The sequence below is a fragment of the Gymnoscopelus microlampas genome, assembly GCF_963454915.1.
Source record: "Gymnoscopelus microlampas genome assembly, chromosome: 17".
NCBI lineage: Eukaryota > Metazoa > Chordata > Actinopteri > Myctophiformes > Myctophidae > Gymnoscopelus > Gymnoscopelus microlampas.
The window spans coordinates 6,684,854-6,712,261 of NC_139954.1; the positions used below are offsets into that span (position 1 = coordinate 6,684,854).

A 27,408-nucleotide genomic window follows, 5' to 3' on the forward strand; every position below is an offset into this window, starting at 1 on the left:
ACCCGTTACATTATGCATAGGTGTGGTTTGGACGTTACAATGATAAAATCAATCACTGTGCCAGATGCCATTACCTTTAAGAGAAGACTGCGCTAACCATTATCCCCAATCCAATATACGCTCTCCTATCTCCCTGTCTGCAGTGTTGCCTGGTCTGATTATTATAAGCCACATTGGGCTTGTTCAAAGCCCAATGTGGGCCCAGACAAGTTGCTTGTAAATAATGTTGGAACGGTTGTGAGCTTGTAGATCGTCTATTTTCAAATAGCCAACATATATAAATATGCACATTGTTTAATGGACGACATATATAGGTTTGAAGTGCTCATGTGGCCTATAGTCGCTTCTTTTGGGCTTGTTTTCATAGACGTGGTTGCTTATTTCTCGCAAATTCTGGCAACCACTCTGCAGTCGCACTGTGGGGATTTTACATGGAGCACACACACCAGATGTTCTAAGCTCTGGACTTTGATTGCCTTTCAATAACACCACATTTGATAGACATAAGTATCACCTACGTGTTACTGATTAGAGAGAATTTTACATTTTTGTAATCAGTTCATTATTTCCTGCGTAATCGATGAATAAAATTGACGTGTGTAAGATGGAGCATTGCATTGCGCGATGCACAATTTGTCTTCTTTAAATAGACTATATATTCTTTAAATAGGCGTTATAAAAGACTGCTATACATTTTGGCCTTGAAAACTCTTGAATCATAAGTCATACAAAAAAATTAAAAACAATTCAAATGTATATTTTATAGGAGGATTCACATACTGTGTGTGTGAAAGTCCAGGTTCATTACTGAAGTCAGGAGGTCCTTTAGACCAGTCGCTCTTCACTGTTGGAGACTCTGGTCTGTGGTGAAGACTTCTGGAATCAAACAAATCTTCATACAATTAGCATGTGAACAAAAAAAGTCTAGATTCTTTATAGTTATCTCATTATGCAAGGTATAATTGACGACGAGGTGGTTATTGTTGAGAAATAAACCCTGACAGGATGATTAAACCTGAGGCGAGTCTGTCAGATCTTTCAGATCATGAAATCATGAAAGAAGCATCTGATTGCCATGACACTTTGACACACGCACAACAACAGCCAGCTTCACATTTTGAACAACAGTACAATTAACAAAAACATTTTTTTATCCTGGATTCCTTGGATCATGACACAACAGGCCCTGACCATTTGTGCCAGTCTACATTTTCCACCATTTGCCATTTTCTTCAAAACACGTTTTGCTACTACAGTACAGTTTAAATAGACATGTCATAGATACAGTAACATACTACAGTTCTAATAGACATGTCATAGATACAGTAACATACTACAGTTCTAATAGACATGTCATAGATACAGTAACTTACTACAGTTCAAATAGACATGTCATAGATACAGTAACATGCTACAGTTCAAATAGACATGTCATAGATACAGTAACATACTACAGTTCTAATAGACATGTCATAGATACAGTAACATACTACAGTTCAAATAGACATGTCATAGATACAGTCACATGATACAGTTCAAATAGACATGTCATAGATACAGTAACATACTACAGTTCAAATAGACATGTCATAGATACAGTAACATGCTACAGTTCAAATAGACATGTCATAGATACAGTAACATACTACAGTTCAAATAGACATGTCACAGATAAAGGTGACAGCAGGACAGTCCAGAAAATGGAACATGAACGCCCCACATGAACAGAACAGTGGGTCCTGATCCAGAACCAGTGTTCTAAATGGGTCTCATTCACCAGCCATTCTTAAGAAGGCATTTCTTCTTCAGACCCACTTACACAGTTGTCACCAAGATTCTGACATTCACCAAAGTTTTCTTATCTGTGATTTGTTCTCATGTAAGAACAGAATCTATGCTGAACACTCTTAGTCGCATTAGAGCTGATTTGACCCCCATGGGTCCAACATCCTAACCCGTTAGCTGACTATAAATATTTGTGCATTTAAAGTAATTTGTTTTATACCATATTAGTGATCAGTAGCATGTGTCATGCAGTAATATGTGAGAATCAGGTTAATTGTTACCATGAAATCCACACTATAACATGGATGCAGTAATATGTGAGAATCTGGTTCATTGTTACCATGAATAATCCACACTATAACATGGATACAGTAATATGTGAGAATCAGGTTCATTGTTACAATGAAATCCACACTATAACATCGATACAATAATATGTGGGAATCAGGTTCATTATTACCATGAAATCCACACTATAACATGGATATAAACAGAATCTACACTCTACAACATCTATTCACCCCATTGCTCCAGGACCCCAGATGCCCGTCTGATGGCAGACAAAACAAATCCTCTTCACCCAGCAGGGTAAGAACCAAGAGTAACTCAGATGAAAAAAGGCTATATGGTGAGCCTGAATTTCTGATCATAGGGGATGCCGCTGTTAAAGATGTTAAAAGCATGATAAGAAGAAAGGCAAAAGTGTTATGCTTCCCCAAAGACAAAGTCTCTGACATGAACGACAGAATTCTGAATCTTATCGCTGAACACCCAACAGTGAAAACCCTGATCTTGCACGTTGGCACATGTGATACAGAGAACAAACAGTCAGAAATCCTAAAACAACATTTCACGGCCTTATTCAGCAAAATCAGCTCACTTGATGTAAAGGTGTGCATCAGCGGCCCACTACCACCTACAAGAGGCGGCGATGAACGTTTCAGTAGACTGTCTGCACTGAGCAAATGGCTTTCAATTATGTGCACCAACGAATCTGTACATTTTATTGACAATTTCAAAAAAAATTGGGATAGAAGGCACCTTTTTTCTTCGGATGGCCTTAAATTGAACAAGCTGGGAACAAAATTGTTCATGTCAAACGTTTTCTACAATGTGTCTTCGTCAACCTCTGCCAGAGCACAAGCTGCCATAACAACAGATAATGCTCTGTTATCTGCTGCCGCTGAAGAATGCCAAGGTGAATGGCTCTGTGTAGACGAATACGCTGTCACACCACCCCACACCGCTGCAGCTGATGGTGGAGAAACATCCATAACAAATGAACTCTCTGATAGTGAAGACTCGGAAACAAAAACAAAGGACAGCGTGCTGAAAACAACCGCTGATAACAGCCTAAATCCACAGGAGGAGATTGCCACGGCCCCTGACGTCGACTCTGCAGCCACGGTCATGCTGGAAGAGGAAGGAGACACAGAGGAGTCTCTCAATGAGGAAGATTATCGAACTCCATCACCTTCCTCCTCCTCATCATCAACTTTTTCCCTGTCCCCAATACCTCTTCTGGAGTTCACCAGTAGCATGAACGACTTGATTAGAGTGGGGACTAGACTCACCCCCCAAATCAAACGCCAACCACCAACCGTGCCCTGCCCCCCACCCATCGCCCCTCGACGGAGCCATTGCAAGAACAAGAACGTCCTGTCGGCTTCCCTACGACTAGAGAATACATTTGATTGCTGAGACAGGCAGGGTCCATTATGCATAGCCAAAATCATGTCTGGGCCCAAGGCTATTGCAGTTAGCCTTGTAGAAAACAAGGTTTACAATATTTCCACAGTTATCTCAAATAGAGTTCCCAGGACAAGGAGTGACTTTAAACACGCAAATACAGCAAATTTAACAGGCATTCCATGTAGAGGCAACAACCAAATAGTTGAATGCCTTAAGCTAAACTTGGCCCTACTTAACATCAGGTCACTTAATAACAAATCTTCCTCTGTAAATGATATCATCTGTAAAGAGAAACTAGATATTATCTTTCTAACAGAAACCTGGCTTGGTTCTGATGGAGCGGTGCTCTTATCTGCAGCATGCCCACCAAAGTACAGTTTCATTCACTCAGGACGTGAGGGAAAAAAAGGAGGTGGTCTGGTGAATATCTTTTCTGACACTTTAAAATTCAAACCTCTGACAAACCTTGGCATTTTTAAATCATTTGAATACCAGGCCACCATATTGGAGAGTCGATCATCTGTGCTTATGATTAGTATATATCGACCTCCAAAGTGCAGCAAAGCCTTATTTCTAACAGAAATATCAGAACTTTTATCTATCTGTTCCACTAATTATGACAGAACTCTGATTACTGGAGATGCTAATTTGTATGTTGACATTGTTTCAGATGTTGAGGCTATGGGTTTCCTACAGTTACTGCACAATTTTGACTTTATTCAACATGTTGTTGGGCCAACACATAAACATGGCCACACTAAAGGTCACTAAAGGTTTGAATATCACTGTTGACAGTATTATTGATAAGCCCGAACTAACAGACCACTATTTATTGTGTTTTAATATGACTGTCTCTGATCTAGGGAAAAACAATACAGAATATACTATAAAAAAAACGTTTTTTTTAGCTCATCTGCAGCAAACGACTTTCCTCGTCATCTGGCGTGTGTGCAGGTCCCCCCCCTACTTGATGCTCCCTCAGTGAATGATATGGTTCAACATTTTAATCTCAAATTAGAGTCAGCTCTCGACATAGTGGCTCCTATGAAAACTAAAAAGAAACTTAACTCTAGAGTAACACCCTGGATCAACGAGCACATGCGCTCACTCAAGAAAGAATGTCGTAGAGCTGAGCGAATTTGGAGAAAAAACAAACTCACTATCCACCTAGAGATTTTTAAGAAGTCAACAGTGGCCTATAACAAAGCACTGCGCTTGGCAAGGCAGGCATATTTTTCAGGCATTATCAATGACAACAAGCATAATGCCAGAGTCTTATTCTCTACCATTGAACATCTCTTAACCCCCCCCCCCCAGGCTTACAAGGAGTCGCTCCCTGCTTCTAAAGCTAAGTGTGATGAGTTTGCATCCTTTTTTGAAAACATTTTTTTTAGCATTAGAGCTGGTATTATGAATGCTGCTGCTAGGACTGCAAATGCGGCAAATGGTGCATGGTGCAAAAACGTATATCACTCCAGAGGAAGTCTAATATCATTCTGCGCAATTAATGAAGAGGAACTCCGTAAAACTATATCACAGATGACATCATCATCTTGTTCACTGGATGCAATACCCACCCCGTTTCTCAAAGAGGTTTTAGACAGTGTGATTGGAGATATCCTAAGAATTGTAAACAGCTCTCTACTTTCAGGCGTCTTCCCAGACTCACTGAAAACGGCTGTAGTCAGGCCGTTACTCAAGAAACACAACCTTGATCCATTGGTGCTGGGTAATTATAGACCAATCTCTAATCTGCCATTTCTGGGCAAGGTCTTAGAAAAAGCTATCTTTCATCAACTGGATGTGTTCCTACAGAACAATAAGGTTCATAACAAATTCCAATCTGGCTTCAGGAAAGGTCATAGCACAGAAACAGCACTTGTAAAAGTAATTAATGATCTTAGGGTGTCCGCTGACGACAAAAATGTATCTGTTCTCCTACTCCTTGATTTAACCGCTGCTTTTGACACGATTGATCACATAATTCTACTACAACGCATGGAGTACTGGATTGGTTTGTCAGGCACAGCCTTGTCTTGGTTTTACTCTTACCTAACAGGCAGAAGCTATTTTGTCAGCCTAGCTAATTTTGACTCAGACAAACATGACATCTGTTCTGGTATTCCACAGGGCTCAATTCTGGGTCCCTTATTGTTCTCCCTGTATATACTACCACTGGGAGATCGCCGATCACGGAGTGAACTTCCATTTCTATGCTGATGATACCCAGCTGTATCTTTCGGTAGCTCCAGACGACCCCTGCGCTCTAGACCCATTGTTGACCTGTCTGTCCAGTATAAAATGCTGGATGAGTGAGAACTTTCTTAAGCTAAATGAGGATAAAACAGAAATTCTCATAATTGGCTCCAGTGAGCAGAGAGAATCAATAATAAGTAGACTTGGTAACCTGACTGTAGAAAGTAACACCACAGTAAAGAACCTGGGGGTTATTATCGATTCTGAATTGAATTTTAATGCACACATTAATCATGTCACCAAGATTGCTTTCTTTCATCTTAGAAATATTGCACGAATTAGAGACTATCTGTCGTTAGACGACGCAAAAACGCTGATCCACGCTTTTGTTTTCTCTCGGCTTGATTACTGCAATGCACTCTACTCTGGCCTGCCTAAGAAAACAACTGACAGATTACAACTTGTTCAAAATGCGGCAGCCAGAATTTTAACTAAAACTAGAATGAGAGAACATATCACTCCAGTTCTAGCTTCACTACACTGGCTCCCGGTTGTTTTTAGGATTGATTTTAAAATTCTTTTAATAGTTTATAAAGCTCTAAATGGTCTGGCACCTTCCTACCTCTATGACTGCCTAGTGTTAGGAAAATTAAATTTAAAGTCTAGAAGTATAATGAATGTGTCTGTAGAAAACTGCATAAATGGAGGAATTTAGAAGAGTAAAAAGGGGGGCACATAGTGGCTCCTGTTTATATCCTGCTGTTTAAACATATAACTGCTTTAAGTTTAGCTATTCTAATCACTTAAGCCACACAGTGGTATAGACTATTATACTGGGTACTGTATATATACCGTATATTTTAATCATTAGTATGACTAAAAGTGTTAAGTTTTAGTTTAACTATGTCATTATAACCTTATTCAAAGAAAATGTGTTTACCAAGGAGGAGAGGAGATCATAGTGAGAGAGGCCCTGTCTTTCCCTCTCTCTCATTCACTCCCTTTTCAGAGGAATGTCTTACTGAGAATACAGGCACCAGTGATGCCATAGAATTAATATTAGGTCAATAATCGCATACTCTTGTTGTAATACTCTTATAGTAATAGTGTAAAAGCTTTAATATGGAAATCAAAATGATATAAAATTACACAGCAGAAGTCAGAGTGTTAGTTCCCAGCCAGGAAATAGAAAACTAAAACTGCCATATACCTTGGCCAAATTATAATAGGCAAAGGGTTCATAGACGCTTATCGCAATCAAAAGTAAGGGAGAGTAGGACCATCGAAGGGAGGTGAAGCCCTGAGGCCTGTGACGGGGAAGGTGTGGAGTCAGCGTGACCTAACCGCAGGAAGCCTCGTCCTCTGAAGCCAACATCAAGATCTAATTGATAATGTTTTTATGATGTAACGCTGGGATAGGGAAAGGATGCTTCAGTGCAGAAATATCGCCCTGTCTCGAGCATCATTACTCTGTGATGAGGGAGAGATTTTTGTATCCAGCGCGCTGTTATTTGAGTGGTATTGTATCTTTACTGTTTGTTTGATAATTCATTCTAATAGTTTCATAGGCTCAGAAATAATTGTAAACTTAGTTTAAGGATAATAAATGATTTGATATTACAAATTGTAAATCTCCTGTCACTTTCTTTAAGGGTGTTTTAACGTCTCCCCATTTCACAGAACCTCTGAACTTGCACCTTGGTTATACTTAAGTATTTTAACTTTATCTCTTATGGTGTGAAGGTACAGAAAAATCTTTACACTAGAGAGACATGTTCCAAACCGGACCCTCAGGTCTTCAAGTGCTGACCTACTCGAGGTGCCTAAAATGACATATAAAAAATACGGTGAAGCAGCATTCTGCTTTTACGGACCAACAGTGTGGAATAAACTCCCATTACACCTAAAACAGGCAGCCTCTGTCGATAGCTTTAAAGCACAGCTCAAGACCTATTTCTTCACTCTTGCTTTTAGCTGACTCTTTGGTTGATTTTTAAGTCCTCACTGTATGGCCTATTTTAATGTTTTATGCTTTTGCTTTTATTGTCTCCGCCAGGCCGAAGGCATGGCGAGAGAGTATGTTTTACCCTCCGTCCGTCCGTCCGTCCGTCCGTGTGTGTGTGCGTGCGTGTGTCCTGTCTGTGTGTTACCAGCTAATCTCCGGCACCGTTGACCCGGTCGCTGCGAAACTGTGCACACCCACTCCCTGGATGCCAATTCAGAACCTCTGCCCCACATTTTTCACATGGGCCATTTATAGCGCCACCAGGAGGCCGATTTGTGCAAAACCTCTTTTTCCCCATTACTCCTACAGTTTTCAACCAAACGTCATGCAAATCGGTACACAGTATCTCTATAGTCATGTGATCAACCCTGATCTGTCCGATTTCCCATATTCCATCCTCATTGGCTAAGGTTGGCTTCCAAAGTTTCCAGGATTGGTCCGTTTTGAACAAACTGCCTCAAATCATGAACGCAGCTTGCCATTTCCATAAACTTGCACACACACATTCTCACTAGGGCGAGGAAGAAATGCCACTTGACATGTTTCAAATCAGCCTCATGGTGGCGCTATAACACGCCGATTTGCATTTTTAACTATAACTGCACCGATCTGCGTGAAACTTTGCACGCACACTCCCTAGAGACCAAGGAAAAACATCTGCACTGCATTTTTCACATCTGCCATTTACAGCGCCACCAGGAGGCCGACTTATGTACAATACATTTTTGGATATTATTCATTCAGATTCTGTCCAAAAATCACGCATATTGGTACACAGTATCTCCATAGTCATGTGATTCTGATGGATCTGTCCGATATTTCATATTCCATCCTATTTGGCTTACAGTGGCTTCCAAAGTTTGCAGGATTGGTCAGTTTTAAACAAAATGCCTCAAAACATGAATGCAATGTGCAATTTCCGTGAAAGTTTGTATGCAGATTCCCACTAGGCCGAGGAAGAAATGCCCCCCTTTTCACATTCACATTGGCCTTTATAGCGCCACCAGCAGGTCTAATTTAGCAGAACACATTTTTGGAACAAAATGCCTCAACTCATGAATGCAGTGTCCCATTGAAAGGCCTAAGAAGAAATGCCACCCTTTTCACATTGGCCTATTATAGCGCCACCAGGAGGCCACAATAACCTACCTGACCTGGCGGAGACCTGTGCTCCGAGGAGCACTTTTTCTAGTTTTATTTTATTTTTTGTTTGCTTTATTGTTAAATTGGTTGTAAGTAACTGTATTCTTGCTCTGTAAAGCACTTTGCGCTGCATTTCATGTCATGAAAGGTGCTATACAAATAAAGTTTATTATTATTATTATAAAAGCACTTTTGATATGTTTGCGCTAAATACTTGATGCTTCTGTTTTCTTTAAGAAAAAACTGTTGTATAGCATTTAAATTACAATATTTTTTGTATCATTTAGGTCTATAATACTTTTTTTTCGTAATTGTCATCTTTAGAGGAGTGGTTCTCAAAGTGGGGTCTGGTGACTCCCAGGGGTCCTTGAGGGGGTTCCAGGGGGGAAAAAAATAAGGGACAGTTTAACCCTATTTCACACTTTAATTATTCAAAAATAGCTGATCTACAAGCTCACAACATGTCACATCGCAGCCTGTTTTGAGCTAGTAATTGAAGTTGTCAAATAATTGCGAACGCGGAAGGAGGCGCGGCGAAGCCGCGACTCCGCCCAAGTGGAGCCTACTACTATGTAACTCGGCTCGGCTTGTGTGTCTGTCTGTGTGCAGTATGTGTGCAGCCGCGCCCCCATGTGACTCACGCTCTCATTGGCTCGTGCCCCCATGTGACTCAAAACTCCGTGACTGAAATATAGCAGCTGCACTACCTGTGTGCAGCCGCTAGAGTGCGCCAGAGTTCACTACTACAGTGTGGCTGAAATATAGAACTGCGTTCGCTTCCAGCGTTCGCGCTTCTTACTTGTTGTAGTGGAGTAAAAGTACAATAGGCTATTTGGCCGCTCCTGCTGTCCACTCTGTGTAGTGCTGAATCCGGAGCTGTCTGGTGCTGAAACTACAACTACAAAGGCGTTGTGAGCTTGTAGATTGGCTATTTTCACAATTTTGGCCTCTTTCTTATATTATTCGACAATTTGGCAGACCATCAGACTGAATTAACTAATTATTAGTTCTAAAATCATGTCATTATAATACGGGAATCACTGTTTTGATAATCTATAATGTTAAAATTAAAACAAGGGGGGAATCGTCGCTTTTCTGTCCTGCTCTGCGCAGCATGAAATGACATCAGTCATAAATCAATTTGCATTTTCCCAGGCATGTGTTGTTTCTATCATCTTACAATGTTACTGTATAGCCTACATAGATACGAAAAGGATAGTTTTTGGGAACTTGCGTCACTCCAGGCCAAGAAGTACTGAGGCTCTGGCGAGCTCTCTGACTGTGAGATTGTCACTGTTAATTAGTGGTGTAAAGTAACTAAGTAGATTTATTCAAGTACTGTACTTAAGTACAATTTTGAGGTATTTTAAATTTACTGGAGTATTTTCAGTACTTTTACTTCTACTCCACCACATTCCAAAGGCAAATATTGTACTTTTTTACTCCACTACAATTATTTGAAAACTTTACTAGTTACTAGTTACTTTGCAGATAAATATAATATAATATAATAATATAAATTATTATATTATAAACCATACATTAAAGGTAGGGTAAGTGATATTTTTTGGTTAAAACAAAAAGTATTTTGTTAAAAGGTTAAAGCACTATATTCTGATAGGAATCATTGCTATAGAGTGTTTGTTCAGTAACAGGAGTCTCCCCAACTCTTTAATAAACAGAAAATACATTTTCCGGTAGGTGTCAAAATCTCAGCCAATCAGGAGAAAGTACCAATGTTTAAGCTTCATTTTTATAGTGTTCCAGTTCCAATTTTGCCTGCTCATTTCTTAGTGTCATCACTTCCAATTTCACTTGCTTAATCTATCCTGATTGAGTTCTCTATCCTGATTGGATAAAATTGGAAATTAAACTGTCTGAAACTGAAACGAAAATGCATTTTCTGTTTTATAAAGAGCTGGAGAGACAAGGAGACTGATTTTACTGAACAAACACAACAAACCTACCTTTAACCGCTCTATTAAAAATAGACTATCTACAAGCTCACAATATTATTTTTTTATACATTAATATGAGTGACACCTGGGGGGGAGGGGGTGAGTGTTGGGGTTTCAACTCCTGGACGTTGCAGCAGCAACAACAACAAAAACATGCAGACACTCAGTCAATATGTATAGTGCAGCTTCACCAGTGAACACAACATTGTTTTTTTTATTATGCACCTTGACTTTATATTCACTGTATACCGCTAAATTAAGTGCAAAAAGAAATGTTAGGTTGAAAGGACACCAGCAGTTTAACTAAGCAGAACTCAGTCAATTCTAAACCGATTCTTAACATTTTAAATTCTCTATTAGCTGTGAAGTGTCCTTTTTCATTAGGTATATGGATCATGATTGCCGTGACGCGCGCAGAGCACGTGGATGCATAGTTAAAAGCTTCACATTTAACTCTAGCCATACTCAGTCAATTCTGAACCGTTTCTTAAAATTTTAAATTCACTAGCTAAGAAGGGTCTACTTTCACTTACATATCAGTCATGATTGTCTCTCCATCAAACAATATCAAGCGAAAAGGAAACATCGACCGGTCCTTTTTCTCTCCATCGCGCACCTCTCCATTGCAAAATGGAATGGAAGAACACTCGTCCTAAAACACCCTTGCCCCGGGTCTAATCCCGTGGCCTCGGTCCACGAAAAAAATGGGGCGAGTGTGTTTTAGGACGAGCGTTACAGTTTCCACCCGATTGCCTTTATGCCTTAATATGGGCGGCAATTTGTATTTATTAAAAACAAAAAATAATAAACTTTAATGAATTAATTAATCCCCTCCTGGATTGCGTGGAAGTACTGTGTATGGGTTCTCATAACCCAGCAACCCTAGGCAAATTACGCCACTGCTTGGAGATCAGATATTTTGGGCGGCAGTAGCAGTCTCTTTGGTCCTTTCAATGTGAGCTTTGCTCTCACCGCTTAACGCACGGATAATAGCACTGCGTCTTGCGCTGGGAATGGCAGCGGGTACTCTGATTGGATTGATTAAAGTAACACCCATGACTAATTCAGGGCTGATTTACCGCATAGCACCTTGGTGCAGTGCGCACATAACCGCACCCATAATAGCAAAATGGCATTGGTTACGCCTCCACGTCCTTAATAGAGCCCCATGTCTTGCTTTTTTTCAGTGATTTGCACATGTAACTTAGCATTAGATCATTTGATTGATTGATTGAAAACTTTATCAACAGTTTATTAAAAAAGCACAGAAGTACAGTTTCATACAAAAGGATGCTAAAAGGATTAAACCCTAGAAAGCCTTACAGCTTGTTTCCATTCAAGTCCTGTGTATTAAATTCATCGAAACATTTAAAGACAAACAATAACATACAATAACATACAAAAACATCACATAAACGATCACTTTAGGATGATTGACATACTGTGTGTGTGAAGGTCCAGGTTCATTAGTGAAGTCAGGAGGTTCATCTTTAGTCCAGAGAGACTCTGGTCTGTCACTTCCCTCCTCCTCCTCTTCTCTCTCCACAGACTCACTCATCTTTTGTTCTTTATTAAACCTGTCAAGGTTAATATAAATAAATAGATCAGAAAACAGTAAATGCTGGATGCATGTGCACACAAGCACAGCTACAAACACACATGTGAGTCCTATACCGCCCTACAAAGACAAAGTGCAGTAACTACGAGAAAAATAAGGCTTTTGTTGATAAAAAGATGAAATATGGAGATACAAGGTTTTGTACTGTATGAACGTATAGAATGATATCAGAGACACAATCTGTTAGAAAGCTCTTATGTTCTGCTGTGGTTGTGACATCATCATTACCACCACAGAGGGAGAGAGAGAGACTTTTGTTTTACTTTTATAAATAGCAGGCTCTATCATTGTCCAGTTCACCAGAGTCCATGCTTTAGAAAAAGCCTCTTTATATGGCGACAGTTCAGCAAAAATACACATCTTCATGTCCATTAAAGACAAAACTAAGTGAAAAAGAGGACTCAGCACAGCAAAGGAACCCAAGGGCATCACCGTCATCATATTTTCCCATTTTCAATGTCCAACTCTTAATCAACCCTGTGCACAATGTTTTTTAACCTGAAAATCTCTTTCTTGGTAAAACACCCTCTTCCTGTTAACTTCATGCTTAGTCTGGCAGACTTAACAAAAACCTCTCTCTCTGGGAAGTCATTTTATCTTTGACCATCCTCATGTTTTTTGTTTTCCATAAGAACCGTTTCATATCTGACACCCCATAAACATTTTTTTTTTCTTTCTTTTTACGGGGCCAGAACTCAGCTCTGGACCCGTTTTATTATTGGCATTATTCTGTCACTTCTTCTTCTTCTGCCACTTTTCGCAGTTCTGGCTGAACCGTGCTGTCGCTTTTTACGAAACTCGGCCATATGGTAGATGGTCATGAAAAACTATCAAAAAATAATTCTAACAATCTTTCGTCCAAAGGTGGCGCTATAGCACTCAATTGAAAATGCCAACTTTGAACAGGTACAACTCATGCCCTGTTTGACCTACAGCCATGAAACTTCGATACACACATGCGTCTCTTCATGCCCGACAACTTTCGTGGTTTGACTTTTGACCTCTGACCTTTAGATCTCCCACCATTTTGAATTATATGAAAAACAGTCATTGGCTCCTAACTTCTGCATTTTTTCACTTATGGAAATTCCGCCGCCTAGAAGTTGTCGGCAGAGGTCCAAAGTTCAAGTGTTAAACGTTTCGTGCAGATTGCTCAAAAATCCTAGGATTCCATAGATTTTAACTATTGCAGTTTTATGAAAATTATTCATCTGCGCCTAAAACATACATGCAGACTCACATTTCTTTGAAACTTTGCAGAAATGTACAGGGTCATTCCAAATATCACTGAAACCAATCTTACTCCAATTGGCCAAAGGGGGGCGCTATAGCAATTTTTTGAAAATGCAGACTTTAAACAGGCATAAGTCATGCCTCGTTTGGCCGAAAGTCGTGAGACTTGCTTACACATGTGCCTTGACTCATGAGGAACACACGTATCGATTTGACCATTAAGCTCCGCCCTTAGATTTTCCGCAATTTTGAGCAGTTTGAAAAATACTTGTTTTTGCCAGTTCTGGCTTAACCGTGCATGCGCTTTTTACGAAACTCGGCCATATGGTAGATGCTCATGATAAACTACCAAGAAATAATTTTCACACTCATTCGTCAAAGGGTGGCGCTATAGCACTCAATTGAAAGTGCCAACTTTGAACAGGTACAACTCATGCCCTGTTTGACCTACAACCATGAAACTTCGATACACACATGCGTCTCTTCATGCCCGACAACTTTTGTGGTCTGACTTTTGACCTCTGACCTTTAGATCGCCCACCATTTTGAATTACATGAAAAACAGCCATTGGCTCCTAACTTCTGCATTTTTTCACTTATGGAAATTCCGCCGCCTAGAAGTTGTCGGCAGAGGTCCAAAGTTCAAGTGTTAAACGTTTCGTGCAGATTGCTCCAAAATCCCAGGATTCCATAGATTTTAACTATTGCAGTTTTATGAAAATTATTCATCTGCCCCTAACACATACATGCAAGACTCACATTTCTTTGAAACGTTGCAGTAATGTAGAGAGTCATTCCAAATATCACTGAAACCAATCTCACTCCAATTGGCCAAAGGGGGGCGCTATAGCAATTTTTTGAAAATGCAAACTTTAAACAGGCAAAAGTCATGCCTCGTTTGGCCGAAAGTCGTGAAACTTGCTTACACTTGTGCCTTGACTCATGAGGAACACATCTATCGCTTTGACCAGTAAGCTCCGCCCTTAGATTGTCCGCAATTTTGAGCAGTTTGAAAAACACTTAAACCCAGGATTTTTCAGCTATTTGCTTGAAACTGTATCATATGTGTGATCTCCTTTTTCACAGTTCCTTGTCTGTTGGTCCAATGGCGTCTCCCTTAAATGAGTGCCTCACAATCACAAGGTCGTCAGTTCAAGCCTCACTTGCAGACTTCATTTAAGTTGAATTGCAAACAACATGACTGTATCAATGAATACATGTGCAAATGGTAAAGATAACCTGAAATGCATATTTGAGAGTACATTTTTCAACGTATGACATACTTCATTCTGAAAATAGCCGATCTACAATCTCAATCTATTCCGTTTCCATGGTGCTCTCTCTCTCATCTATTCCGTCTCTCTCTCTCTCTCTCTCTCTCTCTCTCTCTCTCTCTCTCTCTCTCTCTCTCTCTCTCTCTCTCTCTCTCTCTCTCTCTCTCTCTCTCTCTCTCTCTCTCTCTCTCTCTCTCTCTCTCTCTCTCTCTCTCTCTCTCTCTCTCTCTCTCTCTCTCTCTCTCTCTCTCTCTCTCTCTCTCTGCTGCTTGCAGCTATATTTAAACTTGTAATTTCTTCAAAAGCGTCTATCTGATATTGAAAAGTGTAATTTGACTTGCATGTATCTGTGACTTGAGCTTGCTTGGGTGGCGACTGGCTCCCATCCTGTCTGTGGTTTCCTGTTATCAACTGCCTTCTCAGTAAGTTCCTCTTTCTTCGCTGACACAGCTACTCTTGCCAGTAAACAGACTCTCTACTCAAGGGGATAAAGAAGTGCACACTTCAACTCTTTAGGCCTGTGTTAATCACAGAACTACTAGTATAACTTGTGAGTATTTAAACAAACCAAAACGTTAACTGTAGATAAATAGAATGGCAATAAAGTAGGATAAACAACATAATAATAATGTAAAATATAGCTGCAAGCAGCAATATGGGGAATGCAATATGCATATAGAAATAGTCATAGCCATAGAAATAGTAGATTGAACTTGAGAGAAAGAAGACCATGCAATTTACAAATAAGCATTCTAAACAGCTGGATATTGTAATGTATCTCTATATTGTGTTGCTTATCATAATGCAGATTTCAAACTCATGATAACAAAAATTCAGTTATGACAAAAGTTTGCACATTTTTGTACTTCACCTAGACAACATAGATGGATTGTAGTATTTTAATTGGACTTCATATTACGACTGCCCCGGAGCAAGGGAGGGGGGCAATCTCTCTCTCTCTCTCTCTCTCTCTCTCTCTCTCTCTCTCTCTCTCTCTCTCTCTCTCTCTCTCTCTCTCTCTCTCTCTCTCTCTCTCTCTCTCTCTCTCTCTCTCTCTCTCTCTCTCTCTCTCTCTCTCTCTCTCTCTCTCTCTCTCTCTCTCTCTCTCTCTCTCTCTCTCTCTCTCTCTCTCTCTCTCTCTCTCTCTCTCTCTCAAGCATCATCATCATCTTCTGAATTGATATTTCCTTTTTCCTCTGTCACTTTATTTAGCTTTTGCCCCATTTCATCCTTTTGCCTTTCTTTTTTGCCCCGCCACCTTTAAGCCTTTAACCTGTCCTCCTCACCACTTGACTGACAGTAGGACTATTGTCCTCTTTGGCACTCATAATGTCGTCCTCAGTTTCAACATTAACCACACCTCCATCAACTCCACCTTCACAGTTTTCCTGCTGGTCATTCTCATTTTCCCCTTCAGCTTCATATTCCTGCCCAGTATCCTCCCCATCTTTATTAACCCTTTAAGCCCGGGAACGCGCCTGTGTAACCATTATGTTATACTTTGGGTATACTTGGCAACAATAGCAAATCTACAAGCTCAGCGCGGCAAGATCTTTTTTTTCTTTTAATCGTGACAATTTGTGCAAATCTTTGAATGTATACATTTTTTTAAAGCGAACATTTTTAACTCAAATCTTTCCTTCTGGGGGTCCCTGGAACAACATATTGAGATGCCAAAATCATTTTGGGAGAACCACTGATATAGCAACATACGTTTTTTTCAAAAAACTGTTAGGATTTAGAAGACATTTGTAGAATCCCCCAGAAGCAAAGATTTGAGTTACAAATGTTCGCTTTACGTTTCAAGTTTTTTTTTTCAAAAATAGCAGATCTACAAGCTCATAGCGCGGCACTCGGTGCAGCGCTATGAGCTTGTAGATCTGCTATTTTTTAAGAAATCTAACAATTACACAGATGCTTTCCCGGTGTTAACACATTGACTGCCTAGAACGACTTAACTCGTTTTTAGCTTTTCATCACTTGCCTGCCAAGATCGAGTTAACTCGTTTTTAGTAAAAAAAATATTTTTTCAAATAAATTTGACCCAAAGACCAAGGAGATATGAATTTTTGAAGATCTTTACTCTCATCCACTTCCTTGTTAACTTAAAACTTTAAAATGTGTTATCTCGGCTCCTGAGTACTTTTTTTTTTCATTGAAAAATCTATGGCATGAATAACAATAGGCAGTGAAAATAATTCAGGCAGTCAATGTGTACTTTGTTAACTTTTGTTAAATGTTAACTTTTTTCAGCAGCATTGCTTGTCCCCTCACCAACGTCCCTCTCTGGACAGGACCTGATCAAATGCCCTTTCTCCCCACAGCCAAAACACTTCATATTCTCTGTTGTAGCAAATAGAGTGTATTCAAAACTGTCCACTTTAACTTTAAAATCTGTGCTCAGCTCCTGAGTTCTGTCCATTACCATGAACAGCATTTTCCTGTTAGAGACAACATGACGCAACTCAACCTGACAGCAGTGCATAAATACTAAACCAAAATAGCGAGACAGTAAAGTAATAGAAAGAGCATTTAGAACAATATAGACTCACTCTGTAAATTCACTCCTCTACACCACGCTCACACATGTGCACGAGAGAGAGAGAAGTTGGTTTGCTTCCATAATGGTGCGTTTTCAAACTAAATTTGCACTTCCACCATGGACAGACAGCTAAAACAACTCACTCACTTTAAATTAACAAAAGTAATATTGTTTTGCCATTGTCATTACATGATTTACTTTCTTTCAAAATAATCTGGTGATTCATTTTAGATGAGCCTTGATTTAATCGGATCTACATCCTGTTTACTCCACATGAAATTAGACTGTTTCTGACATGCACAAATAAACTAACAGTTGTATTAGAATATGATAAGCTACTCGCGGCACTTCTGTTATTAACCCTTGCTTTGTGTTAGAAACCTGCATCCACTTGTGGTGTTAGCAGGTCAAATTTGACCCGCGATTTAACTCTAGCCCAAAATACAAAAAGAAAATGTTTATTATTTTCTCCCACCTCATAGCTGACTTGTTATGCATTCATATCCATGTAAATACTTTTTAAAATCTTATGTTGGGTTAGAGTTTGATCTTTCAATACATCTCATTTTAAATTATAAAATGTTAAAATGCACTCATTACATTTCCTATAATGAAGACAATGGATAATGATGTTATCTATAATGATATGATCTAGCTATAATATTGAATATTGACAATTTGTTGGGAATTGAGCCACACTTCTCTGTCAGATAATTTCCGACCCTAACACCAAGTGTCTTTGTTTTTATAGAGACCATCAGAATTAATTAAAATGATAAATAATTTTGTTGCGTTAAAATGGCTATTTCTGAGGATATCATGAAGCCTCGTTCCAATAAAGAAATGTAAAGGGTATTTTTTACCTATTTAAACTTGAAAACAGGTAAAAAAAAATGTCCCTAACACAATGGAATGGTTAAATGAATGCACCCTGTACATTTTACTTTGTTCAAACTGACACAAAATGTTGATTAATTAATCCTGATCTGTTCGGAAAAATTAAATATAGGCCTCTTTCTTATATGCCTCCTTTCAATAAAAACCTCGTACCCGCTACAGTTGAAACAAATAAACGCCCGGGTCACTATTAGAGGATTTACGGTACACCAAAACACATCACCGCCGGAGATTCCCAGAAGGTCTGACTCTACTGCCGTTCCACAAGCAATACTCTAAAGCTAAATTCTATCATTTAGAATGGAAAATCATCACCACAACGGCACATCCCCTTGTCTATGCCTTTACGGAATATGTTTAAACAGTTCCACAGATTTTTTAAGAAATCTAACAATTAGACAGATGCGTTCCAGGAGTTAGTGGGTTAACTTTTCCTGTCTCTCCCCCACAGCTTTCTCCCCCTTCAGCAGCATTGCACCAACGTCCCTCTCTGGACAAGATCTGATCAAATGCCTTTCCTTCCCACACCTGAAACACTTATATTTCTCTGTTGTAGCAAAGAGAATGTATTCAAAACTTTCCACTTTAAAAGCTGTGCTCAGCTCCTGACCATCACCATGAGCATAAATATTAAACCAAAATAGCGAGATAGAAAAGCAATAGAAAGAGTATTTAGAACAATATAGATGCTCGCTCTATAAATTCACTCCTCCACACCACGCTCACACATGTGCACGAGAGAGAGAGAGGCAGAGGGAGAGAGAGACCCACCGAGAGAGAGAGAGAGAGAGAGAGAGAGAGACAGGCAGAGGGAGAGAGAGAGAGAAAGACAGAGACACAGAGAAAGAGAGAGGGAGAAAAAGAGAGAGAGAGAGAATGAGACTTTTTTTAGCCGCCAGCTGAAAGCGCGGCTCTGTATTCACTCTGACTCTGACCCGACAGATTTACGACATGTATTCAACACTTTTTTTGCTATTGGCTGTCCTGGCTGTCCTTCACTACTTCACAGCCAATGGGGAGACACTACTTTAAAGCCAATGGACGGCCGTCCTAGCCAATGGACGGCCGTCGTTTACAGCACCCGCCTCCCCTCGCAGCACCGCGGCGCAGGCACGCCGGGCAGTTGTCCTCCCACCCCCCCTTACCTCTGACTGCAAAGGTCTAATAGCGGCCAAACAACGGATGCACGCTTATACAGTACTTGAGTAAATGTACTTAGTTACTTAGAACATTTATTTTTCGACGACTTCACATCGCCCGTCCCCGCAGGGAAGGGGGTTCCCTGGCTCAAAACAGATGGGGGGGGGGGGGGGGGGGCTGTTGACAAATACATATTAATCTGGGGGTCCATGAACATGTTTGAGCACGCGAGTTTTCCTTTCGCCTCCGAGGCACCCAAACCAGTAGAGAGTAGAGACGCGAAAGGAGTTGGGGAGAGCCTGGCTGTGTTGTTGACTGACAACGGGTGCATTTCTCCTTTCCGACATGTCGCCTTTCCGACGTTGACTAGCCCTATACCTAACCCTAACCGCACGCGGAAGCCACTAGTCGGAGTGGTGAGATGTCGGAATGGAAGGAGCACCCCACTGGCAACAGATGCACGCTTTTATGCGAAACAACAACAATACAACCTGGCGCAACAGTTGCGTGCATTAGCGCAAGATGAGCACAAAGGAAACGTGTGTTTCAATCACCGTCTCACAGAGTACTCACACAAGCGCATACTGTCTGAAATACTCTGAAAACAGCCGATCTACAAGCTCACAATCATTGTACTTTACTGGAGTAAATGTACTTAGTTACTTTACACCTCTTAACAGACGAACATACGTGTTGAGGCTCCGAAAAACTCAACGAGCCACAACTCACTATCTCTCGCCCCTAAACACGGTCGCCCCTGATCGCAACGGTCTGGGGTGAGCGACCAGTGCCGTTCTGCCTCGCCCCTAAACACGGTCGCCCCGGATCGCAAAGAACGGTCTGGAGTGAGTGATCTGCTCTGCCCTTCAGTGCATATTTGCATGCACATAATGATATTGTTGTTGTGGTTAAGTTGAAATAAGTTGCACAAGTTGTAACAATAGTGCTGTATCCTTACTTTGTTGCAGTAATCAATTCATTACAATATACGTACAATGACTGACAGAATATATATATATATATATATATATATATAAATACATATTCCAAATATTATTTAACTTTTTCTTTTCAAGATCTTTTTGCAAATAGCCGATCTACAAGCTCAAAAAGCGTCGTGCATGCAACACTTTGCGATGTAGATCTGCTATTTTCAAATAGCCAATGTACTAGTCTGTGCTACTGCTTGTATGTATGTGTGTATATATAATAGATATATATATATACATATCTATACATATCTATATATATATATATATATATATATATATATATATATATATATATATATATACATATCTATACATATATATATATATATATATATATATATATATATATATATATATATATATATATATATATATATATATGTATATATATATATATATTCCAAATATTCTTTAACTTTTTCTTTTCAAGATCTTTTTGAAAATAGCCGATCTACAAGCTCAAAAAGCGTTGTGAATGCAACACTTTGCGCACATGTAGATATGCTATTTTCAAATAGCCAATGTACTAGTCTGTGCTACTGCTCATGTAGCCTAGTCGCTTCTTTTGGCTTTGTTTTCATAGAACTGACTGCTTATTTCACTCATGCAAGAGAGCCTAGTCAGCCTACGTGACACATAACATCACACTTTTGCGGATTCCCCTGTATTGCACGTTTAGATGGAGAAGCGAGGCTGCGCCATTTTCCCCCTGAAAGGTGGTTTCACTTAGGATTAGGGTTGCACTTTACTTTCATAGCCTAAGCATAAGTAGGCTAGGCTAACTATTTTTGTTGCTGATACAAATTTAATTTACTTCTACTCAACTACATCTCAGAGGCAAATATTGTGCATTACATTATAAAACATACATTTAACACTTTAGCCCTATTTCACACCTACAAGTATAATACCTACTTGTAGATCTGCTATTTTCAAACATTTTAGTACTTTCACTTTTGGAACTTTATGTACATTTTGATACCAATACTATTGTACTTTCACACAAGTACATTGCGACGCGCGCGCGCGCACACGCACACACACACACACACACACACACACACACACACACACACACACACACACACACACACACACACACACACACACCCACCCTTTATATTGGTAGCCAACCGATGAACCTCTCTGTTGAGTTATTTTGGTTGCATTGGAATGGCTGAGATTTCATTTTAAAGACCACTTTTACATTTTGTGCTGCAGATTGGGGCAAAAAAAGCCTGCCGCTGGCGGCTATATTATGACTTTAGTCATTTCTTGTTTAAACTTTTATGAAGCCTTTATTTTAACAAGACCTGTGTTTACACACACTATACAATATGTTCATTCAATCAATATTCTCACATAAAGTACAATAATAAAATAAATGCTCCAGGCACTTTTCCTTAAAAACAGCACAACATTTCACATTTCACAATTAAATCAGATCAAGCCTCCCACATTCTAGAAATAATAAACATTGATACAGAGGGTTCAGCCATTAGAATGATGCCGCTGCCTCTGAATTTCCTCTTCATACCAAGTCCTCCTCCACACCCAGTCCGTCCTTTGACACAACAGCTTGTCATCAACAGTACAGTACAAGTCAAGGTTTTGACACCGTTTTATATCCATTAGGCCTCCCGAGTAGCCCTTTGAGTTAAAAATCAGTTCCCACTCTGGGAAAGGATTCTCCTCATCTGTGGTTTCAAACCATTGCCTCGGAAAACAATCCATATAGTAAACTGATATCAGCCCCAGCAGATCAGCTACTGCTTATACATCCACTGAGCTTTGACCAGCTACATCCAACCGTTCCACTCCAATGACCACTGTCACACAGTCCGTGAGTGAGTCCTGATGTTGGACTGTGTTATAGGTCCATCTTGGCCCCACCAACCAGAGGTCCTTCCAAGAACCAGAGTATACATGTGGCAGGCTCCACCATTGTCCAGTCATAGAGAACCATCATAGAGACATAGCAGGCTCCATCGTTGTCAAGTTCACCGGAGTCCTTGCCTTAGAAAAAGCCTCCTCACATGGCAACATTCCAACAGAAATACACATCTTCATGTCCATTACAGACAAAACTAAATGAAAAAGAGGACTCAGCACAGCGAAGGAACCCAAAGGCATCACCACCATCATGTTTTAGATAATAAATGTCCAATTTCCAACTCTGCGTCAACCCTCTGCACCAATTTTCTTAACCTATAAATCTCTTGCTTGAAAAAAGAGGAAACCACCCATATTGACAGTATGAACCAACTAATAAAAAAGACAAAAACAATCAACTGTTTTCCATCATTATTTATCATTTTGTGATTCACTTTCTGTAGAAACTTTCTTAACCTAAAAATGTCTTGGTCTGTGAAAGCCCCTTTACTAGTGATGCGCGGGTTGACCCGTAACCCGCGGGACCCGCGGGTCAACCCGTGGCGCGGGTGGGTCGAGTCAGAATTTCAGGGGCAATTATGCGGGCTGCGGGTGAGCGGGTCAGCCGCTCTCACACGCAAAAAATAAATAAAAAATCACATGCTCTTGTTTTGTCTTTATTCCTAATAAGGATAAGAATAATAACAATAAAACAGTTTGAATACACTTGGAGATTATTTTCCAACCATGGTTTTACAGTCACCTTTTTTGGTTGTGACCCACCTGGGACTTTTTTTGCCTTCCTTTTTCCTCCCACCACCTTTAAACTGTCCTCTTCACCACCCATGTCCACATCCATTGCCACCTTCCCTTCTACTCCAGCCTCACCCCTTGCACCACTCCCCCCTCCCCCACCTGACTGGCACTAGCACTGCTGTCTTCTTGGGTGCTCAAAACCTCTCTCTCAATGTCTCCAGTAAACTCATCTGCCTCAGATTCACCGCCAATCACCTCCTCTCCTTCACTTACACTATTCTCTTGCTGTCCATTCTCATCCTCTTCGCCCCATCAGTCTTACCCCCCTGTCCCACAGCCTCTCCATCCTTGCTCCCCTCCCCTGTCTCTCCCCCAGCAGCCGGCTGCCCCCATGGTTTAGCCCCGCCTCCTTTTTTCGCACGACCACTCGTCCCCGCACTGGCTGAAGTAGACGGCCGTTCTGGACATGATCTAACTAAATGCCCCTCCGCTCCACCCCACACTCAAAACACTTCATGCTTTCTGTAGTGGCAAAAAGAGTGTAATCAAAGCCCTCTACGTTTAGTTTACTTTAAATGTTATTCTCATGTCTCGGTCAATCAAAATCATGAGTGATCAAAAAGGTCAACCAAAGAATTAGCCCCATTTAGAACCTCTCCCTCCACTATGTAGCTCCGAGATGAGGTCCTATATTTCCCGGTGCCGTTTGAGCAGGACATTGTCGCACATTTTCCACTTTACATGTTTCTTACCCCTTTCTGCACATCGTATCCAAAAAGTAAAGGTTTTCTGAAACGCTCACAGATGTTTTAAGTTCTAGCTGGCAATAAAATCTATCCAACGAGTTGAAAAAAGTATTTAATTCGCCTCTGTCCTCAGCCGGTTCCATAATATTTTGCATTAGAAGATGCAATTCAACCTTAGACCAGTAGGGGAATCAGTAATGTTATCTTTACGGCCGCAACTCTTGCGCAATGTCTTAAAAACATGTAACCGGCTGAGGACAGGAGCGAGTTAAATACTTTTTCCAACTCGTTGGATAGATTTTATTGCCAGTTAAAACTTAAAACATCTGTGAGCGTTTCAGAAAACCTTTACTTTTTGGATACGATGTGCAGAAAGGGGTAAGAAACATGTAAAGTGGATAATGTGCGACAATGTCCTGCTCAAACGGCAGAGGAAACGAGGAACCTCACCTCGGAGCTATACAGCGGAGGGAGAGGTTCCGTCGGAGCTACCAAAGAATACGCTTTTTGTATAGGATTGGACGTCTAGTCAGTAAGAATACTCTGAAGATTCTTGACACAAACTTGTTTTTTTATCACCACGCCTTTCACAACGACAGTGTTTGCTCCACCCCGTCCACAAAAATCACCACTCCACCATTCATCCTGACAGCGGACTTTACACTCGCCGCTCCCACCACCTTATTGCTACAGCCAAACTGACCTCCTCCACAGAACAAGAGAAACGCCATGTTTCCTCGTCAAGTTTCTAAACTCCATGACGCTGACAGCAGCAGCAGCAGCCGCTGCCGCGGCGCACAGCAGTCACAAAGCCCGCTGCTTACAACGGGGATTAAACACTAAACAGTGAATGAAAAACACTTAAGAAGCAAACCAGCAAAGCATGAAAAAAGAGACTCACTCGCTGGGTAGAACCTCACTCCACACCACCCGCTCACACATGTGCACGAGAGAGAGAGAGAGACATGCAGGTAGAGGGAGAGGGAGAGAGACAGAGAGGGAGCGAGGAAATAACTATACATCAGAAGGAAAAAGTCTTTGTTTGGATCAAGTTTGTGTAGTTTAATAATAAAAGCCTCTTACTTCACATGAACCTGGAAGATTGTGTTGTGTTGTGTATTTGTTCAGTCACAAAATGGTTGTTAGTGAACCTCTCTAATGTTTCATATCTGACACACCTCTAGACATTCCATATATGGTCGTGGGGGAGGAGAAAGGAAAAGTGCAGACAGCCTTAAGTGCCATTCCACTACAACCAACTTCACGCCCAAAAATGTATGGTTCTTCAATGGTTCTTTAAAAGCCTTATGGTTCCATGAAGAACCATCAGCTACTAAAAGTAACCGGATGGCCGAAATAGAAGTTACTAAAATAAACCAAAATACTGACTACGCCAGTTGGATTTAAACCAACAACCATTTAAGGCTTTAACTCTGGGTGTAATATTTTGATTTCTTTGGCTATTCAAAAACAGCAGATCGACAAGCTTATAGCGCGGCACCGAGTGCTGCGCTATGAGCTTGTAGATCTGCTATTTTTTGAAAAATCGTGGAAAATGTGAGCAAATCTTTGAATATATATATATTTTTAAAGTGAATATTTACAACTCAAATCTTTGCTTCTTGGGGATTCTACAAATGTCTTCTAAAGCCTAACAGTTTTTTGAAAAAATGATGTTGCTATATAATATCAGTGGTTCTCAAACTTTTTTTTATGTCAAGGACCACCCAAAATTATATGTATTTGGCCACGGACCCCCATCTCAAAATCTGTTGTTCCAGGGACCCCCCAGAAGCAAAGATTTGAATTAAATCTGTTTGCTTTAAAAAATAAAAAATCTATTCAAAGATTTTCACGATTCTTTAAAAAAAAAATCAGATCTACAAGCCCATGCTATGAGTTTGTAGATCTGCTATTTTTGAATAGCCAAAGAAATCTAAAAAATAACACACAGATGCTTTTCCCGGTCTTAATGGGTTAACACTCATTTTAACCTCCATACAGTACATCATTAAGAGCAGGTATACACCACACCAACTCCAGGTGAACCATGCAGGGGCCCGTTTCACGAAACCTGGATTAGGGATAAACCGGGTTTAATCGGTTATCCTGGTTTAAATTATCCAGGAATCGGTTTCACGAAAGCTGAAATAGCTCGGCAGATTAATTTAGTCAGTAAACCTGGATATGTTTATCCATGATCCGGTTTCACGAAAGAAAATTGAAGCAATCCTGTCGGGGGTCAACGGGGGTCCGGGAGTACACGGGGGGGGGGCGGGTACTCCCGAACCCCCGTTGACCCCCGGCCCCCGTGTACCCCTGGACCCCCGTTGACCCCCGTGGACCGGGGACCCCCGGCCGCCAAAAGGCAAGCTTTTCACTTGTAGATCTTCGATTTTAGAAAATTATTAAGTGTTTATAATTATAATTCCAACATTCACTTAAACTCCTCATGTTTAAGCCTAACTGAATTATATATTTATGGGCATATATAAATTAATTGCATATTTTTGGACAACTTTTGCATTTCATTTGTCGGCAATACTTTGCCATGCTTTCTCCCTGGATCTATATTTATTGCGGCCGTGTTTCATTTCTTGCTTATTATACATTTTACTTCCTTGTATGATTCCATGAGCTGTTGCAGTGCTGCTGTTCAACCACAGAGAAGAACGCCGCTCTGGTTTTGGGCTCCATGATTGGTCAAGTTCAAGGATTCTGCTATCGACTTTCATGTTTTTTTTATAGGAATAGGTGAGCAGTTCAGAGGACCAATACATTAATACAGTGGGTAAAAACAATACACAAATATAATTCAATACATTGGACTTAACTTAACGTGCACGTAATACAAACTAACATTCTTACCAGGGTGAGCAGAGTGAAGCGCGCCTTAAAGCTGAAAGGCGCGAGGCGGGGCTTTGATGCAAGGCCGACCTGGCTTTTGTTGTTCCCCCCCACATAGCAACCAGGAAGCTACGCTAGGGGAACGCTGAACAAGCCTTCACGCACACGTAATAATAGTTATTGTCCATGACGGAGGCGCGCCGACTCAGCAGAGCTTGAGGCCGAGGAGGCGCACCCTCGCGCCTCCAGGCGCTCGTGCCCGCGCCGACTGGCCGAAGGTCTGCTAGTCAAATCAGCGCCGTCCAAGTTGTGAACCGATAGGGGGAGAATAGATCTTTTCATGGGTTACAGTCTATGGTTACTATCCAGTGTCCACGACGACACACATGTGTGTGCATGCACACACATGCACACGCACACACGCATGTGCATGCCTGTGGTTTGCATTCATTGCCCTCTAGTGTTGTTGGTTCTACAGAATTGCCTGGGTGGGTGGTAAAAACAAGCGCTCCTTTTTCAATTTCCCTGGAATGCCAATTTCCCTGTAACATATATTACTCAATATGTATTACTCAAATCAGGCAGCCTTATTTCAACTTCAAAATTACAACAAGTATTAAAAACATATTGGTGGCGCTGGAGCACTCTACTCAGCCATGACCTTACTTTTAACTCTATGGCCATGACCAAATATGTTTCCTGATTGGCAACT

At 40.6% G+C, this 27,408-nt stretch overlaps 1 protein-coding gene across 3 annotated transcripts in view; it reads right to left on the minus strand.

Annotated features, from left to right (window-relative positions):
• Positions 1-24,966, minus strand: part of LOC311064129 (uncharacterized protein) — a 90,112-nt gene extending 65,146 nt beyond the window's left edge. For all 3 annotated transcript variants that reach the window (XM_084083896.1, XM_084083894.1, XM_084083895.1), the window contains exons 1-3: positions 24,933-24,966; positions 12,222-12,356; positions 781-876 (exon numbers count right to left, since the gene is read on the minus strand). In XM_084083896.1, coding sequence (XP_083940022.1) covers positions 781-876; positions 12,222-12,337 — 212 coding nt within the window. In that variant the 5' untranslated portion in view covers positions 12,338-12,356; positions 24,933-24,966. The remainder of the gene's footprint in view (positions 1-780; positions 877-12,221; positions 12,357-24,932) is intronic.
• Positions 24,967-27,408: the final 2,442 nt, after the last annotated feature.